General features: G+C 35.1%; 5 protein-coding genes across 10 annotated transcripts; 3 read left to right on the top strand and 2 right to left on the bottom strand.

The window, feature by feature from the left end:
• Positions 1 to 908: 908 nt before the first annotated feature.
• LOC109853838 (probable ATP-dependent RNA helicase DDX23) lies at positions 909 to 4,307 on the top strand. The gene is made up of 9 exons (XM_020426347.1): positions 909 to 1,595; positions 1,678 to 2,010; positions 2,087 to 2,509; positions 2,602 to 2,728; positions 2,861 to 2,984; positions 3,171 to 3,286; positions 3,366 to 3,626; positions 3,794 to 3,968; positions 4,059 to 4,307. Exons 1-9 carry the CDS (start codon positions 1,036 to 1,038, stop codon positions 4,280 to 4,282), a joined length of 2,343 nt encoding a protein of 780 aa, XP_020281936.1. The 5' UTR covers positions 909 to 1,035; the 3' UTR covers positions 4,283 to 4,307.
• A 301-nt stretch (positions 4,308 to 4,608) lies between these two features.
• On the bottom strand, positions 4,609 to 11,125 carry LOC109853841 (lysosomal acid phosphatase-like). 5 transcript variants are annotated; one of them, XM_020426355.1, is made up of 8 exons: positions 11,040 to 11,125; positions 7,621 to 7,780; positions 7,094 to 7,173; positions 6,125 to 6,223; positions 5,801 to 6,040; positions 5,447 to 5,632; positions 4,957 to 5,292; positions 4,609 to 4,803 (listed from the first exon to the last, which is right to left on the bottom strand). In XM_020426355.1, the coding sequence occupies exons 2-8, from the start codon at positions 7,673 to 7,675 to the stop codon at positions 4,627 to 4,629; spliced, it is 1,173 nt and encodes a 390-aa protein (XP_020281944.1). In that variant the 5' UTR covers positions 7,676 to 7,780; positions 11,040 to 11,125; the 3' UTR covers positions 4,609 to 4,626. The 5 variants fall into 5 exon arrangements, with proteins under 5 accessions (XP_020281944.1, XP_020281943.1, XP_020281942.1 ...); XM_020426354.1 differs by having other exon boundaries at positions 7,621 to 7,820; positions 11,040 to 11,096; XM_020426353.1 differs by lacking the exon at positions 11,040 to 11,125 and adding an exon at positions 8,182 to 8,306 and having other exon boundaries at positions 7,621 to 7,820.
• Positions 9,680 to 13,601, top strand: LOC109853843. The gene is made up of 7 exons (XM_020426358.1): positions 9,680 to 9,905; positions 10,131 to 10,328; positions 11,063 to 11,353; positions 11,624 to 11,748; positions 11,816 to 11,933; positions 12,076 to 12,242; positions 12,505 to 13,601. The coding sequence occupies exons 2-7, from the start codon at positions 10,140 to 10,142 to the stop codon at positions 12,728 to 12,730; spliced, it is 1,116 nt and encodes a 371-aa protein (XP_020281947.1). The 5' UTR covers positions 9,680 to 9,905; positions 10,131 to 10,139; the 3' UTR covers positions 12,731 to 13,601.
• LOC109853844 (snRNA-activating protein complex subunit 1) lies at positions 12,828 to 15,609 on the bottom strand. 2 transcript variants are annotated; one of them, XM_020426361.1, is made up of 5 exons: positions 15,459 to 15,609; positions 15,017 to 15,146; positions 14,613 to 14,910; positions 14,104 to 14,423; positions 12,828 to 12,912 (listed from the first exon to the last, which is right to left on the bottom strand). In XM_020426361.1, exons 1-5 carry the CDS (start codon positions 15,475 to 15,477, stop codon positions 12,891 to 12,893), a joined length of 789 nt encoding a protein of 262 aa, XP_020281950.1. In that variant the 5' UTR covers positions 15,478 to 15,609; the 3' UTR covers positions 12,828 to 12,890. The 2 variants fall into 2 exon arrangements, with proteins under 2 accessions (XP_020281950.1, XP_020281949.1); XM_020426360.1 differs by lacking the exon at positions 12,828 to 12,912 and adding an exon at positions 13,696 to 13,891 and having other exon boundaries at positions 15,459 to 15,608.
• Positions 15,610 to 15,835: 226 nt separating this feature from the next.
• On the top strand, positions 15,836 to 17,708 carry LOC109853845 (phospholipid phosphatase 5). Its single transcript, XM_020426362.1, has 6 exons — positions 15,836 to 16,075; positions 16,323 to 16,428; positions 16,535 to 16,682; positions 16,862 to 16,990; positions 17,088 to 17,258; positions 17,361 to 17,708. Exons 1-6 carry the CDS (start codon positions 15,993 to 15,995, stop codon positions 17,528 to 17,530), a joined length of 807 nt encoding a protein of 268 aa, XP_020281951.1. The 5' UTR covers positions 15,836 to 15,992; the 3' UTR covers positions 17,531 to 17,708.
• The last annotated feature ends 97 nt before the right edge of the window (positions 17,709 to 17,805 follow it).

A 17,805-nucleotide genomic window follows, 5' to 3' on the forward strand; every position in this document is an offset into this window, starting at 1 on the left:
GTCACATGTGTTATAGATTATTTCCAACACCGGTATTGAATATCGGAACGCAGCCACAACTGGCTGTGTTCCAAAATTCACTACCAGCGCTAAAGATCTATAGTTTACGTCACATATATTATACAATTTTAGCACTGGCAGCAATTCTGGAACACCGCTTATATATATAAGACAGCCTGAGACCATCTCCAACCAATGAGAATCTAGCAATTTTATGTTGCGCGCTGTAAATTACTATGGCGACTTTATGTTGGACGGCTCATTGGTCCAAATGATCTTACGCGCACGTAGCTACGTTATGTTGTGTGCAATGACCTTAAGTTTATTTTAACGGCGTTATCTTTGACCTTCGTGCCCGCAGAGACGGATTTAGGCATGGTCTTTATGAACCTGTTCACAATCAAAGGGTCCCTTCCCCAAAGTGGTCAAAAATAAACGACAGAACCAAAACCAACCGTTTTTCTTTCTTTTGCAATAAAAATAATTCCAAGTACTGGCACAGGTGAACACAGCGTTGGCCCAAGGCCCCCAAAGTTAACGGTCCGCCTTTGCGCGTCCGAACGTATTCGCTGCCACAGTATATGCTGAAAAAAATCTATGATCTCACGTCACATGTGCTATAGATTTCCGATACCGGCAGCGAATGTCGAAACGTAAAATTACGATACGTCGGTAAGACGAATCTCCGTCCTTTTAAATGTCTGTTTACATCTGAAGATGGCGTACAGGCTGTTTTGTATAGTAACTGTTTTTAACACACAATGGCTGCGGTCCGTTTCATGCTTAATCGCGCATTTATCTGTAGTATATGTCACGTATACTATAGATAAATGTGCGCTTAAGCATGAAACGGACCGCAGCCAATATGTGCTGCTGCGTGAAAATGACCAGTCAAATTGCGCATATGTGTGTGTTCTCCGGAAACAAAATACCGTGCGCTCGTTCTAACCTTTAAATTTTCTATTTTATTTTCTCACTTGATTTTGTCATTGTTGTTGTCGTTTTTCGTCGAGCGAGTTTACGTTACTTTCACACATGCCGCACGACAAGAAAACCACGCGGCGAAGCCGATCCCGCGAGCGCGACCGGGAACGCGAGCGCGATCGGGAACGACGCGAGCGTCGGCGCACCAGAAGTCGATCCAAGGATCGCAAGAAGGACAGAAAGCGATCGAGATCGAGAGAACGGTCACGGGAGCGCGATAGATCGCGGGAGAGAGAGCGGGAACGTCGCGATATCAAAGACAGATCCAAAGACGAAAAGAAACGCAAGAGCAGTCCGACGCCTACGAACGAGGATGACGTGAAGAAGGATTTGAAGAACGATGTCAAGAAAGAGGAGGAAGAAGCGGAGGAAAAGTCGAAGTCATCATTGCCGAAGAAGGAGCCGTTAAGTCTGGAGGAGTTGCTGGCAAAGAAGAAGGCGGAAGAGGAGGCGCGAGCCAAACCGAAGTTCCTTACCAAGGAGGAACGTGCGGCTTTGGCATTGGAAAAGCGTCAGCAGGAAGTCGAGGCGATAAGGAAGCAGCAAGAGGAGGAACGAAAACTTTTGTTCCATTCCGACAATAAAGAAAGAGATTGGGACGATAGAGACAGGTATTTTAAACGAGCACTAGACTAAAATTCTACTGTACTTTGAAAATTTGCTTATACAATTTATTTTATTTGTTTTTATTAGAAGAAGGGATGTGCAGCGTTCGCGCGAAGACGAGATTAAGGATAAGGATAAAGAGAAGGAAGTAGAGGCTATCAAAGAACGATATCTAGGTCTGGTAAAGAAAAAACGAAGAGTCAGAAGATTAAATGACCGAAAGTTTGTTTTTGATTGGGATACTTCGGAAGACACGTCGGTGGATTACAATAGTATTTACAAGGAAAGACATCAGGTGCAGTTCTTTGGAAGAGGTAATCTGGCAGGTATCGACATTAAAGCCCAGAAGAGGGATCAGAGCAAATTTTACGGCGAATTGCTGGAGAAGAGACGCACAGAGGCTGAGAAGGAGCAAGAGAAGTAAGTTTTGCTCTGTCGATAAACATTACATTTATTGTAAGCTCTTGAATAAATTTATATATTTTTTGTCTTTAAGAATGAGATTGAAGAAAGTGAAGAGGAAAGAGGAGAAGCAGAAATGGGACGATCGACACTGGTCCGAAAAGGCTCTCAATGAAATGACGGAACGTGATTGGCGTATCTTTCGAGAGGACTATAATATTACAATTAAGGGAGGTCGTATTCCCGATCCTATTCGATCTTGGAAAGAGTCCGGGTTTCCAAAAGAAATACTGGACATTATTGACAAAGTGGGTTATAAAGATCTGACGCCTATCCAGAGGCAGGCAATTCCAATTGGGTTACAAAATCGAGATATCATCGGTGTCGCCGAAACCGGTTCGGGAAAGACGCTGGCCTTCCTGATTCCTCTGTTACTGTGGATCACTAGTCTGCCAAAAATCGAGAGACTCGAGGAGGCGGACCAAGGACCTTATAGCATTATCTTGGCACCCACACGGTATTGTTTTTTTCATTCTAGTTATTATTTTCACTTAATATAATTACATAATGATTGTATTTAATTAATTGATTAATATTTGTTCTGTGTAGTGAGTTAGCACAACAAATAGAAGAAGAAACAAACAAATTCGGTCAGCCGTTAGGAATTCGAACAGTTGTCGTAGTTGGTGGTCTTTCAAGGGAGGAACAAGGCTTTAGATTGCGGATGGGTTGCGAGGTATATTTGCAATGCAATTATAATAAATATTCTATTAATTCCAAGCGTAATTAACGTGATGTCAAATAGAATCGAAAGTACGTTAGATATTAACGTATAATTTTATTCAATCAAAAATCATTTTTGTTTCAGATTGTTATCGCTACACCTGGACGATTAATAGACGTTTTAGAAAATCGATATCTCGTATTAAATCAATGTACTTATATTGTGTTGGACGAAGCCGATCGTATGATAGACATGGGTTTCGAACCGGGTATGTATAATAAAGAAAATAACATCATTTTATTGCATATAGACGCATTCACATTGCAATTAAATTTTTATGATATTACAATTAAATAGTTATTTAAATTATTTGACTAGTTTTATTCACATAGCTTAGTTAAAGTTTCATATATCTCAATGTTCAGTGTTATGTAACATTTACTAATTCTTCTAGATGTTCAAAAAATTCTGGAATACATGCCTGTGACGAATCTAAAACCGGACAATGAAGATGCCGAAAACGAGGAGAAACTTTTGGCTAATTATAATACGAAGAAGAAATACAGACAAGTACGGGGAATTCTCGCTTTCAAATTCGTTCATACATATACGTTTGATGTTTATGTTAACGACGTTTCTTTGATTTCAGACGGTGATGTTCACTGCCACAATGCCACCGGCTGTCGAGCGACTTGCTCGAACTTACTTAAGAAGACCAGCGGTTGTGTACATTGGCAGCGTTGGTAAACCAACAGAACGTACTGAGCAAATAGTGCACATAATGGGCGAAGCTGACAAACGAAAGAAACTTATGGAGATACTGAGTAGAGGCGTCGAGCCGCCCGTCATCATATTTGTGAATCAGAAGAAAGGTGCAGATGTCTTGGCAAGAGGCTTGGAAAAACTGGGAGTATGTATTTTAGATTTAAACGGGGTGATATATATATATATATAAAATCGCGCGTTCACATTTGAAGATCCTACAATTTTAAAAGATCATTCAAAGTTAAACAAAAAATATAAAAGTTTTGAAAATCTTGTGAATATTTTAACATAGTTTTCTTTGTTACATATCAGTACAATGCCTGTACGTTGCACGGTGGCAAAGGTCAGGAACAACGAGAATACGCGCTTGCATCTCTCAAAAGCGGAACCAAAGACATATTGGTGGCGACGGATGTTGCGGGACGTGGTATCGACATCAAGGATGTATCAATGGTTATCAATTACGACATGGCTAAAACTATTGAAGGTAAATTTTTTTTATTCACATGTTTTATTCTCTCTATATAATTGTTTTACCATTCGGTTGTTTTTTAATTGTTTTTTTAATGTTTTTCAGATTACACGCACAGAATTGGTCGAACGGGCCGCGCTGGCAAAGCTGGTCTTGCTATATCTTTCTGTACGAAGGATGATAGTCATCTGTTTTATGATCTCAAGCAGACTATTCTTGCTAGCCCGATATCTACGTGTCCACCGGAGCTACTCAATCATCCGGACGCCCAACATAAACCCGGGACGGTGGTGACGAAAAAACGACGAGAGGAAAAGATTTTTGCTTAATCTTTTTGGCGAATAATTCGTTAAATGATCAAATGATACAAACGCCAAAACACAAGGAACATCAAAGAAACTTTCTACAGAGAAGAGACCAAGTTTTCTTGAAATTTAAGTGTTTTTTTTTCTTGTTCTGTAGATCTTCGATTTTTGAGGAATGTAATTCGAAAGGTTTTGTTTTAAAACAACATTAGTCACTTTAAGTTAAAAGTAACTTACAAGAGAAGCGAATATGATAGAAGTTAATATTTTAGGTAATAATGATGTAAATAGATTAAGATAATTTACAATGTCATTAAAAAATTACTTGAATTATAATACGATAAGTTGTGAAAATTTGTTTTCTACAGCTATGGAAGTGGTGCAGGTGGAGTCGTGTAGTCACCTTCGACTTTGCACTCCTCTTTCCAATTATCCGGCATCATTGGTTTCAAGATCTTAACGAAATCATTAAGAGGACACGCAACAGTGCATCCAGGTATCGTCATCGGGTACGGTTCGTGAGCTGTTGTGTTTTTTAGAAATACCTACAGTATAAGATCAGTCTTATTGGTTCAAAAATCGATTAAGAATCAATTAAAGAAAGTAAAGAAAAATTGATGTCAAATAGATGCAATCGTTAACCGAAAGTTCACTGTTACACAATGTTTTTTTTTTTTTTTTTTATTTTATTTATTTACCTGTACGTTCCATTCACCCTCATCTTCGTGCAACTCTATCATGACCATGATGTTGTAGTGCGGCATCTGATTGTACCAAATGTGCATTGTGTCCAGCAAAGTGACGATGGTGCTATCGTGGCCAACGTACATGAACATTTTTCTCTTCTCAGGTCGTAAGTTACCGTTTTTTCTCGCCATCATATCGCTGGTGATCTTCTTCAGCATAGGACCGCCCTTTAATCTGCGGAATTCGTCGTTGTACGTGTTGAGTTGCAGATCGTACAACATTAACGGCTCCAATTTATTCGGATAATAGTTCTTCGTCCATTCCGGCAACATCAAACCCATGTGATCCTGTCGCAATAAAATTCAGAGAATCTCATAAAGAACTTCATATCGAATCGGTGTGTTCTCAAAAGAATGTCTTAATCTTTTAGCAATGCGACTAAGATTTAAAAAAAATTAGCTGTTTCTATTATCTTGTAAAACTAATTTGTATAAAAATTACCTCGGCTGTTAACGTACTGTAGAGCGAGCCGACATCTTCGATAGTTGCGATCGGTATGCCCGTGAAGTTCGTGAGTTCTCTGAACAATTCTTTGTTGTTGTCTTCTACTTTTCGAATTTCCGGCAAGTCGTGCACCGAGGAACGCAATTGAGTGTATTTCGGACACGTATTCCATATTAACATGAGCTGTAAAACATGAAAAAGTAGTTCTCGCTTCGTCGCTGTAACGTTATTGGATCGCGTTGTCGTAGAAATGATCGTCATGATTTATTGATGCGGAGATAAGAGCAAAAGAATCCAAATGAGAAGCGGTCTTCGTGTGTCTGACTGAGATATTATACAAAATTGCTTTACCGTGTCGTTCTCACGTTTTTGATAAAACAACGCGACCGGTTGCCAGTCTAAATCGGGTTTGAACATTTGCTTTTTGTTGGGTTTCCACAGGGCGGCAGCCTCCAGCATGCCCGACATTTTTGTACGATCCTCGGCGGTCGACTGCAGATAGAAGACGTCAGGACTGTACATCGATCGGAGAAAGTCATTGTAACGCTTTCGCATAAACAATCCCAGATCGTATTGGTTCCTTCTTCCTTCCTAAATCCATGGTTTACACGCTACGATTTCATTCATGAGGGTTAAAAAAAAAAAAAATAAATAAAAAACAGTAACAGAACTTACATTTGTCAGCTGACCCCAGCCGTACGGCTCCATCTTCGAATTGATGTGAGGATCATTCGGATAGGTATCCACGGGTGCTCTTTCTCCGTGTCTTACTATCTAAGAAAACGAAAAAAGATGTTGCGATATTAATTTTATTAATAGAGAGATGATTGTAAAACGCGCGATCGACTTAATTCATCTCCATCAAGTTTTTTTCTCTTCAGGAATGCATTTCTTGAATGTATGTCTAGATTGTTGCATAAAAAAAAAAAAAAAAAAACAAACAAAAAAACAAAAAGATGAAACATGATGATGCGTCATCTGATAATAACAGGTGGATTACATATCTCTTAAGTAAATGTAACAGATAAAAATTGCTCGACGTGTCGATTGAAAAAGCAAAATCTAGGTTATTCAATAAAATTGCAATGGAAAAACATACATACAGAGAGAACTGTTATTCCATGATAACGTTAATCCCAGTGCAAATACGACTTTTTACCGCTCATCCCGACTTTACGTAAGTTGTCAGTTTCTCGGGGGGAGAATGACTATGAGACGGCATGAATTGATGAAACGTGATGGAAATACTCGAATCTTGTGTTTAGTTTCGCTTTCTCGTTTGCCTGCCAAAAATATATTGTATTTATTCATTTTAATGTTGGCTAAGAGAAGCATGTAGCAGAATCAAGAAGTAGCTTACTTTAAGAGGGCAGAGATGGTAGTTTACGATTTTTAGCGAAGAAGAAAGTGGAAAACGAGATTTATATTTTATCTGATAACAAACAAGACGATATTTTATTTTATCTGATAATAAACAAGACAATATTTTATCTCTCGAATATAATATCTTTAAATGTGTGTGACGAACAAAATTCTGAATTCAAATCCAATATGTCAAAATCTACGAACATCACCTTTTTTTTTTTATCAAGAAGCAAAAACAACGTATGTCTGAGGTTTAATTGTAAAACAAATTCCATATACCACTGTGACTAGTCGCAGAGTGTCCTTTTCGTGATTTGCCTCGTTTTCCGTGCCCGTAACTTCAGAGGTCAAAGGTACTCCTACAAAAATGTAATATATAATGATTAGTATATAATAGAGCGACGTGAAAAATAACGATTCTGATGTTTTATGAAAAACAAAAATAATAAGAAATAAATAATAACAATGTTGTAGAAAGAAATCGCATTTTCTTGATAAAAAAACATATGTTTGATAAAAAGACAAACTCTTGATAAAAACATATGTTTGATAAAAAGACAAACTCTTGTATAAGATTCGTGATACGAGTTGTTAAACAAATGAATAAAAGATAATGTATTTCAAAATAATGATAAACTTAATATCAACAAATAAATATTTTGATCTCGTATGTTCGTTCAGATTAAAATTTTCAAAACAAACAATTGATATCGCGAGTAAATTTATTTGTACACACAGTGTGTGTGTGTGTGTGAGGAGTTTCGAAATTGCGTTGAATGAATTTAAAGAATAAATGCAACATTTACCTAACACAAGCGCGAACAACCCAGGGACAAGAACAGCCGTCGTCGGTGTGATCATTCTGAATTAATCAAGAACACAGAAAGGTTGATTGGTCGACAAACAGGCTCGCAAGTGTGACAGAAGCACGTGTCAGCACGTCTACGACAGTACACTGAGGGCAAGCTGCAACACGTGCTCGTAGATAAAGTCAAGCATCCCCACTCTGCGGAAGAGCAGCTTATTTTTAATGTTAATGCAAATAAAATTAGCCGTTAAAAGTCTCGTTGAGAAGCAGATTAAATGATTCATCAATTCTCCACAAATACAATAATTTTTATATCCGAGGCAGAGAGAGAATTTTGAATAAATATTCCTGAACGCGCGTATATTTTTTCTCAGTTTTCCTTGTTGTCACACAAAAGACTGATGCATTTTCTTTGGTTGCTGTTATCATTACCAGTTGCATAAAAATATAGTTACGTAATAACACGCGTCTATGTAACGTACGTTTTATACGTCGTACGAATTAGATTTGCATAAGAATTCAACACAAAAATTTCATAGACACAATATAATAAACTTACTTGAAATTATTCAGAATCACTCAAGTTACTCAGCGATATATTGTGCAATATAACTTTTCTGTACAATAGGAAATACGTTATGTGTTACCTCGGTTTTTGTTTTACAGATAAGTTTTACAGATAATTTATATCATGCGCATGTGACATTGTATTGCAATTATTGAAAAAAGAAACTTACGTAGTCGCAAGGTGCACGCAGAAACTTGCATAATAATATTCTTACCAACTGTGATAAAAAAAAAAAACGTAATGTAACTATGATAGCAAAGTGTTTTTTCTTTTCATGTAGATTCTTGTCTTAGAGATCTGAATTCTAAGTTAGTTTAATTAATCATCTGTGTGTAAAATCAGGCATCACACATTCGAATTTGTGATTCTACTTCTGTAAATTTTTTTCCGCAATTTTTCGATTTATTCGTTCATTCATTTTCAATTTTAATCACCAAAACTATAAGATTTGCCAGAACCTAATTAATGAATTAATTGGACAATTAATTAGATTAATATAATTTAGATTGTTGTATAATTTGTTCATCCTCGAACTCAATTTATCCGTTATATAAACGGGAAAAAAGTTTTCTATGGTTGTTATACGACCAGCGAGAAAAATTTGTGCCGAGTTCACTGAATTTTTCGTTTTGTTAACAAAATAAAAATCTCATTAAGCTTACTAAGATTCTTGCTATAGAAATAGAAGAAATATGTATAAGCTAATCTTCTTGCTATTCTAGCGAATCTTTCTTTCCGTGTGATTTATACGATTTTTTCTTTGAGACTGCGATTTATTGAGGCGATTTGTGATTCTCACCGCAACAATATATTTGCAAAAATACACGCTTTAATTTGCATCGCAGCTTCACTTACTTAATACCAGAACTTGCCGGAAAAAAAAACTGATTATGATAACCGCACGAGAAAACTATATACTTTTTCCGTTTCTTTAGCAACTCTATTATTTTTTTGCGCAGTTTTGCGTAGCCTAGAAATTCTTCCGACGCAATGTAAAAGTTTTATGAATGCTTACTGAATGTTTAAACCGATTAGAGATTAAAGCGAAGATTTCCTTTTATCTTCTTTTTTTTTTTTTTTTTACTCTTATCGTTCTTGCTCTTTGCTTTTGTGACGTAAGAGAAAAATGTAAATAATATAAATACAGGACAATCGAATTCTAAACAATTATCAGTAAAGAGAGAAAGATTCGTTCGGTAAAAGAGAAACATTCAGATTTCGAACATTTTACATTCTGTCGATTTTTTCTCAAATTGTTTTTCACAAATTTCCCGTTCGAATGTATATATTTTTTAATTTCCTAGGTCAAGTATATTTTTTTAATCATTATCTGTAATACAACGACTTTGTAAGTTGCATATATTTGTTATCGAACTGTATATTCGTAAAAAAATCAAATATATCATGCTGCGTATAACTCGGGAGTTGGATCGCTGGATCATTCAGCTGTCTTTCAAAATTACCAGGGCGACCGAGATGCTCGCTTGTTTGTACAACATCAGTTTGTTGTGTGACTTTGCTTTATACTTGAGGTACAGCTTAGCGAGTAATCACGGCGCGCTGAAACGCGGTGTAAACGTCGGCCCCCGGGAAATCTTGAAATCGTTTCAATCGTGGATCACGCAGGCGAGGCCGGCCAGACGGCGGTTACGAAGCACCGGAAGTCCCGGCGCAAGAAAACGAAAAACACCGCCGCCGCCGCTGGTGACTTCAAAGTGCGTTCTCCTCCGTGTTTTTATGAATATTCTCTTTTTTTGCATTTATATTTATTAATTTTCTTGTTTTAAATTTTAATAGCGTAATTATTTTGTCTTATTTTTGTTTTTTTTTTTTAATTCTGTAATTACATTTTGTTTTTTTTGCGGATTCTTGAAGCGAGATAAATTTGTAGTTTACGAGAACACGATGTGTATACAATGACTCATCTTTTTTTTTTTTAGGCAAAGGAAATGGCAAATACTTGCACCGAGTTCCGAAAAGAGATACATAAGTCTTTTATTCTACCAGCAATGCAAATAACGCCGTCTTATTCTGTGACAACGATACAAAACCAGACCAGTTCAACCACAGCAATGAGGCCACGATCTCTTTATACAGCTCACAATTATCATTCTCAGACTGAAGATCTTAATTATCAAGTATACACACTTTAATCTTGAACCTTATCTCTTGTCGTAATTTTGTATCTCATCTCTTCGCACGCAACAACATTCCGTGCAAATCTTCATTAAATCTAATCTTTATTAGATGATGATTGGAGTTATGGATTCCCATTAAATGTCTGATCCATGCTATATAAATCTAATCTATCTTTATTTTGTAATAAAGAAAAAATAAATTTCTCAAGCAATTTCACAAAACAAAGCAATAAAATATACATGTAACTACTTTAAGAAATAGAAATTTCTCTTTTTAAAATATTTAAAAATTTTAATAAGATAAATTTTAAAAAGATAATTAAACACTTAGTTAAAACTTATATAAATATAGATAATATTAAAAAAGTATGAAACCTTATTTAAAAAACCGTTATGTATTTTAAACTTGTTCGAACGCAAATAATGTGATTTCTTAGAGTTAAAAATACACTAACATAGAAGTCACACTATTACAACAGTCAAAAGAGATAAGATAAGATGATAGTAAGGAAGACTTTCTTTCAGAAGTTATAAAATAGTTATATCACATTTTGCTTAACCATTAAAAATGAAAAGTTTTGTTAACATATTTATATAAATATATATGTATATATATATATATATATATATATATATACATGAAAATATATACATAAAAAATAAAATATATTAACTTGATCTCTCATATGTAAGTATTTTCTGATGACCAACCTTTTTACTGAATTCCATTATAGCGATATAACGAACTGTCCAAATATTTTGAGCCTCCAACTGAACAGTGGAATGGAGCAAACGCGTATTCGGGATCGGCAGCAATCTGGCGACAGGGTAGGAAGTCAATCGGCGGACCTTATTACGCGGCTGAGGAAACTTCTATCTACACAGAGAATTGGAGGGAACACGAGGCCGAGGCTAGTGCCGGCGGCGCCGTTACCACCCCTCATGGCACCATATCACTTAGGCTGCACAATAGGATACGCGTGGACATGACCATTGATCGTGCCGTTCGAATTATCAATTTTAAGGTGGCAGCCTATTGAAATATTTTTGCAATATTAATATAAAATAATTATTAAATATAATATATGTACAGGATGTCCGGTGATAGTCGTATTACGGCTCGTAAACAAATAGAGAGTTATATCGAGTCAAACAGTTCTGTGTCATTTTACAAGATTCCTTGCAATATAATTAACGAATTCTTACGGTTAATATCGGATACCTGTATGCATATGATTATTATTTAATAATATATAAAATTTCATTTCTTATATATATATATATACACATCATAGAACAATATTGTTCTATCGTTGAGTGGTTCAGGATCAGCTGCTGCTTTGCTACATCCCAATGGCAGAATATATCAGTATGGTTCTCGGGTAGAAATTGTGGCTCACGATACACACGGAAACAACAAGTTAGTCCCGGTTTTTTTTTTCTACTTATACGCATCTACATTAATTTCGATTGGCTTGTTCCATTAGGTACGCAAAGATGTGGTATAAGGGAGTTAGTTTTACATCGGAACAATGCGCTCTTGTCTATCTCGTAGACACAGCTGGGACCAGAACCACAACAGACTCCTTTTCGGATATGAGCCAGGTAGAATGCAAATAGATACTCATTATAAACAACTCTCTCTCAAATTTTTAGAAAATACTTGAGCTCTGCAAAAAATTTTATATATTTAAGAATAGTTAATATTTTATAGACTTATCGCAATTATAACAAATAAATCACACAGGATTTCTCGTTGAGCGTCTTTTACTCGAACTCTCGTCACGGACTTGCATGTCTGCAAGAAGCTGCGACACATCTTAACACAGCTCAATATTGGCAAACGGAAGAAGGTGTTGAGAACTGGATTATTAACAACGTTAGAATATCACAGACTCCTGATGGTCTTGTCAGGTACTAGCTTCTTTAAATATAAAAAAGATTATGTATGAAAAAAATATTTATATATATATGTACATTCGTTTATTTATAATACACATAATATACTTTAGAAATCCAAATTTTACATACATGTATATAGTATTTTTTAAAATATATTAACTTCATGTAATTAATTCACGATTTTTTGTAGATTAGATAGATCAATTATTTATATACTGGTATATATATTTAAATATATTAGTTTGTTTTATAAATAATTTCTATCATATAACAGGATCGCACGAAACAGCAACAAGTATCAACTGCGTACATCACCTAGTAACGGTACGGCATCGTTGACGACACCGTTTTTGCACTGCACCGCATCTTTGGGTCAGACGTCGCATTTGTTTGTGCGACGTGGCGAGCGTCGTATGCACTATGACGGAACCAGCTTCATTGTGAGAAATGCTGGTCACAGCGCTGGCTTCGACGACAATAATCAGTTAAAAGTCTATTAAAGATAAATCTTGAGAACTTTAAGTCTTTGATAGCGCGTTCTTATGTGAGCATCGATGAACGTATATGATCAACTTTGATTGTGATCGAGCAGATTTCACAAGATTCTCACATCTTCTCTTCTGTGTGACGATTGAATTTTTTTTATCACATCATACATTGTCACTCATGTAAACTCAAGATTCTGTAAAGAATGAAATGTCTTCCTACATAGTACCAGAATTTAGCGACAGAATAAAACTGAAGAGTTCAATATTTGAGAATTTTATCTCAGTTTCAAGAACTTTTTGTTTCTTAAAAAACTGTAAACTAAGAAAATAAGAATTACATCACCGTTTTCTTGAGTTCTTGAAAACCCAAGTTAACCACATTACATTGAATTCTCCAGTTGTAATCGCCGCGCGATCTTATATGTTTAGAGATTTATTTGAATTTTACCGCTTTAGAGTTTAGTAATTCAATCACTTTTGTCCGGTATATACTGGTTTGATGCAGAGAAACGTTTCAATAAAAGATTCAGTCAGTACAAAAAAACATTTTTAATGCAAAATTAACATTTATTTAGTTAGTCCAATCCTCGTACGTCTCGTGCTAAATAATGACGATCAATACACAGAGAGACATACAAATGTTTTATATAAATTTATTTCTTGCCACGTATAAAAATGTTACTATTTAGTTATTTTTTCTATATAAAAAGACGCTCGCACGCGCACATACACACACGCACAACATGTAATAAACATACTCCCACAAACATATATACATACATCTAATAACTCGTGTCTTTGATTATTGATATCACAAGAATAATACCTGAAAAGTAATCTATTGTGATACTGGAAAGTACATTTAAACTGAAAAAAAAAAAAATAATAATAATTTTATATACAGTAAAAAAATGGTAGTTCCGAGTAAAATCACATTTTTTATACAGTAATCACTGCTTCATTGCCATAACTAACTGACAATTGATTGAGTCACTACTGTATTTGTCAATAAGTATCTAAAGTATCTAAAACTTCTTGAAAGGTAATTCTGTGTCACTACTGCTTTCGGAAGAAAGTATAACGTCGACGTCTTGATCTTCTTCAGATTCCGACTCCAGTCCGTCATTAAACGCTCGGCCTATCTTAGCTAGAACAATTTCCTTACGAGTTCGGCTGCACATGTAAGAATTATTACACCCATTAAGCTCTACTTCGTCACAATAATCCCAATACAATTACAGTATAAAACAATAACATGGGTAACATCAAACATACATTATACAAGGTGAATTAGCGTTATGTAAACTTATATCTCGGAAACAAAAAAAAGTATATATATATATATATATTACATTTAAAACATATGTACTATATATTTCACTTACCGCTTTTGATTCTTTTGACCACCTTCGTTCAACGCCGATGTTGGTTTATTAGATTGCGCTGTATCATCTTTTATATCAGTGTCCGTCTGCACTTTGCGAATATTATCAATGACATCGTCAATCATAGTGGCATTGTACAGCTGTAAGCTATCTCCATCCGTATCATATAGAATGTTCTTTTTTTCTTCGTAGATCTTACTTAGCTTGCTGATTGTTGACAGCAGTTTTTCTGGTTCTGCCAGCTCCTTCACTTCTGGCATCACTTTAATATCTAACGTGGGTTTTTCCGCCCTCTTACCGAAATAATTTTCCATGCCATACTTAAAAAAAATAATAATATTCAATGTGTGCAATAAAAAGAAAACCCAAAATAATTAAAAATAAAATAAATCCTCAGTTTGTTAAATTTGATTAAAGAAATAATAAGTACTAAAAAATCAATATTGATATTTTGACAGATAAAATGATGATGATGATTATTATTATCATTACTCTGACAATATACGTACCACATTATCAGCAATACAAAAGTGAAATGCATGATCGACTATTAGTTTGCATATAATGTAGTTAGCATCCAGAAAATCCTCTTTATTGACCTGACTACGCAGCTCCATTAAACAGTTCCAATCTGACAGGGTCATCCTGAACTTCAACTGTTTTGTTGGCATTTTGTAGTAGACTGAGTACATAAGGTACAAAGCTGCAATGCGCTCCTTCAGATTTGTTGCGTTCACTAAAAACTGCTTTGTCACAGAGAGAGCATCTTCACAAAAAGTCAATAGATACACTTCGGAAGGATGATAGCTGCAAATTTTATAATTCTCATTAATCACTTTTGTATTCTCTTATATTATTATTTTTTTTTTGCAATATATAAAATGCCTTTAATGCGAAAGTAGGTGATACGTACGCAAAAACCAAAACAAACTGCATTTCTCTCCATAACTCGCAAAAGTTTTGAAAGTGAGTGTTATAAGACAGTTCGAAGCGCGTTATCAGCGCTTGGCAGTCTGCGCGAAACGCCTCCCTCAATTTTATCTCTATGTAAGACAAAATAAAACAAATATTAACTCTCAAATAAATATTAACCCTTTCGCTGGCGGCAAGATCTAATGCGGGGGCAGTGCGCGTGACATATGGATTTTTGCTTAGCGCGCAAGGTATAAAAGTTAATTAAATTTCTTTTATCACAAATCTTAATCTTTTATTAAATTAAATTTTAAAACAAAGATTATAGAATATCTTGTGAAACATGTGTAACGCTACTTTGACAACAGCCTGATATAAGTTCGCTTCGAAGTTAAGCGCACTATTATTGCAAAAATCACATGTCAACAATCTATATCGCTTACGTTGCGTAGTCGAAAACATCGTTGCGCGTGTTCCGTCGGTGACAAACAACTTTCATTCTAAAATCTAACCGTTTACGCCATTTATTTTGAAGAAATGCTCGCACGCCGAGCTGAAACAGCAGCGTATGTTACGTTAGCAGCAGAATTATACTCCTGACTTTGACCAATGGAATAAGTCAACGGCGCTTTGCGATTGTTGCTTGCGATTGGCGCATATGTTTTCATTGAATTTACAAGAAGAGGCCAATCACAGACGAAGCACTTGCTCTAGAACGCCGAGTTCTGCTCTGAACGCAGCCAATTTTGCAAAGCCAGCGACTCGCGTTTGTTTCTTTGCGACCTAAATGTAGAACGACCTTAACGTCCGATGCTCTCCATGTGAATGCGCACTTAGATGTCGATTTGACTTGTATCGACACATGCTGCTTTTTGCCACAATGAGCCTTTTAAGTTTGACGTTGCGTTGTTTAGATTTTTTTTACACAGGCAAAGCCGACATAGTCTCTTCTTAATTTAAACGTGTAACATGTTGAGATGACTAACGTGCGCGGACTTCAGCTTTCAATCGGTTTTTGGTTCGATGTTTTACTGCGTGTCTTTCTGGCAGTGCTATTCGTGTAAGTTGACGGGAGTTAAAGGAATGTGTGCAAAGAGAAGTAATCGATATATATTACAATCAGTAGATTTTATGTTGTTAAACCTGTGTCTGTACTTTGTGCGTTTGTGTGAATAATAAATAATTTTTGATTTTTTCGAGACCGCCTGTAAAAGCAAAAAAGAATTGTCGCAAAAGGTTGTCGTAAGAATTTTATTATTAATCGAATAAATTGAATAAATTGAAGCTTGGTTTGAATTTTTTTTTAGAGAGCTGGAAAAAGCAGAACCATTTACAAGAAAAATTCATGAAGATGAACTGTGGTTGTACAGAAATCCAAGAACAGAATCTTTTGTTCCAACTACAGTATTATGGGTAGATAGAATTATATTAACAAACAGAAATATTAACATATATGTGTAACGATGTTAGTGATGTGTGTGTAATATAATTAATGCTAAACCAATTATTCTATTTGCAGCCCCTTGTATTTATGATGCCAGTTGCTGTTATTTGTTTTTTCTTTATAATACACAAAGATAAACTTGATCTTCAACAATCAGTATTATCTGTAACATTAGCGCTAGGATTTAATGGTCTTATTACAGATATCTTGAAATTAATAGTGGGTATGTTATCACTTATTATGTCATTTACTACAATGACTAAACAAGTGGAACTTGAATGTATATTTAATGAATTTATTTTTAGTTTGATTTATTTTTAATTGAATTTATTTTTAGTTATTAATATTTAATTTTTTTTTTTTTTAATCACATTCCTGTATTACTGTACGTATTACTTTTAGGTCGTCCAAGACCAGATTTCTTCTGGCGTTGTTTCCCAGATGGACAAATGAATTCAGGATTCAAGTGCACTGGAGATCCAATTGTTGTTAGAGATGGAAAGAAGTCATTCCCAAGCGGACATTCCTCATGTATGTTGATGTTGCTGCAAAAAGACTGCAGTAAAAAAAGCACAAGCCTCTTCAGATTGTGTCAAACAATTTCTATGAATATGTTTGTTTTTTTCAGTTGCGTTCGCTAGTTTCGGATTTATCGCGTTGTATTCAGCTGGAAAGTTGCATACATTCAGTCTAGCAGGAAAAGGACAATCGTGGAGACTGTGCACATTCTTTTTACCACTATGTATCGCTCTTGTTATTGCGTTAAGCAGAACGTGTGATTATCACCATCATTGGCAGGGTAACTAGTTTATCAATTAATTAATATTGTATTAAAAAAAAAAAAATCTATATTACATATATATATATATAAATCTTTCTAATTTTGCGATTTCTTTTTTAGACGTGGTAGTGGGATCAGTAATAGGCTTTTGCTTAACGTACGTTTGCTACAGACATTATTATCCTCCGTTGGATTCGTCGTATTGCAACAAATCATACGCTGCGCTGGGATCACAAAATCATTTGGACGATGTCAAGCTTAACAAGAACGAGCAAATCAAGTGGATATAAACAAGTGGGGACTAATATATACTATTATATATATATATATATATATATATATATATACATATACGCGTGATATAAATTGACATTACTACGTTATAATTTATTATTGTAACTTTAACAATTTTTTGTTAAAGTCTCTCTTTGTGATCTGAATTTTATGTACTGAGATCTAAATAAATAAATGACATCCTCATACGAGCGTATACCAAAGAATATTGACATTTGTGTGTTTTTTTTTCCCCAGATAATATATATATAATTTATACACAAAGGAATAC

This window comes from Pseudomyrmex gracilis, unplaced genomic scaffold (genome assembly GCF_002006095.1).
Source record: "Pseudomyrmex gracilis isolate BER0280 unplaced genomic scaffold, ASM200609v1 scaffold_56, whole genome shotgun sequence".
NCBI lineage: Eukaryota > Metazoa > Arthropoda > Insecta > Hymenoptera > Formicidae > Pseudomyrmex > Pseudomyrmex gracilis.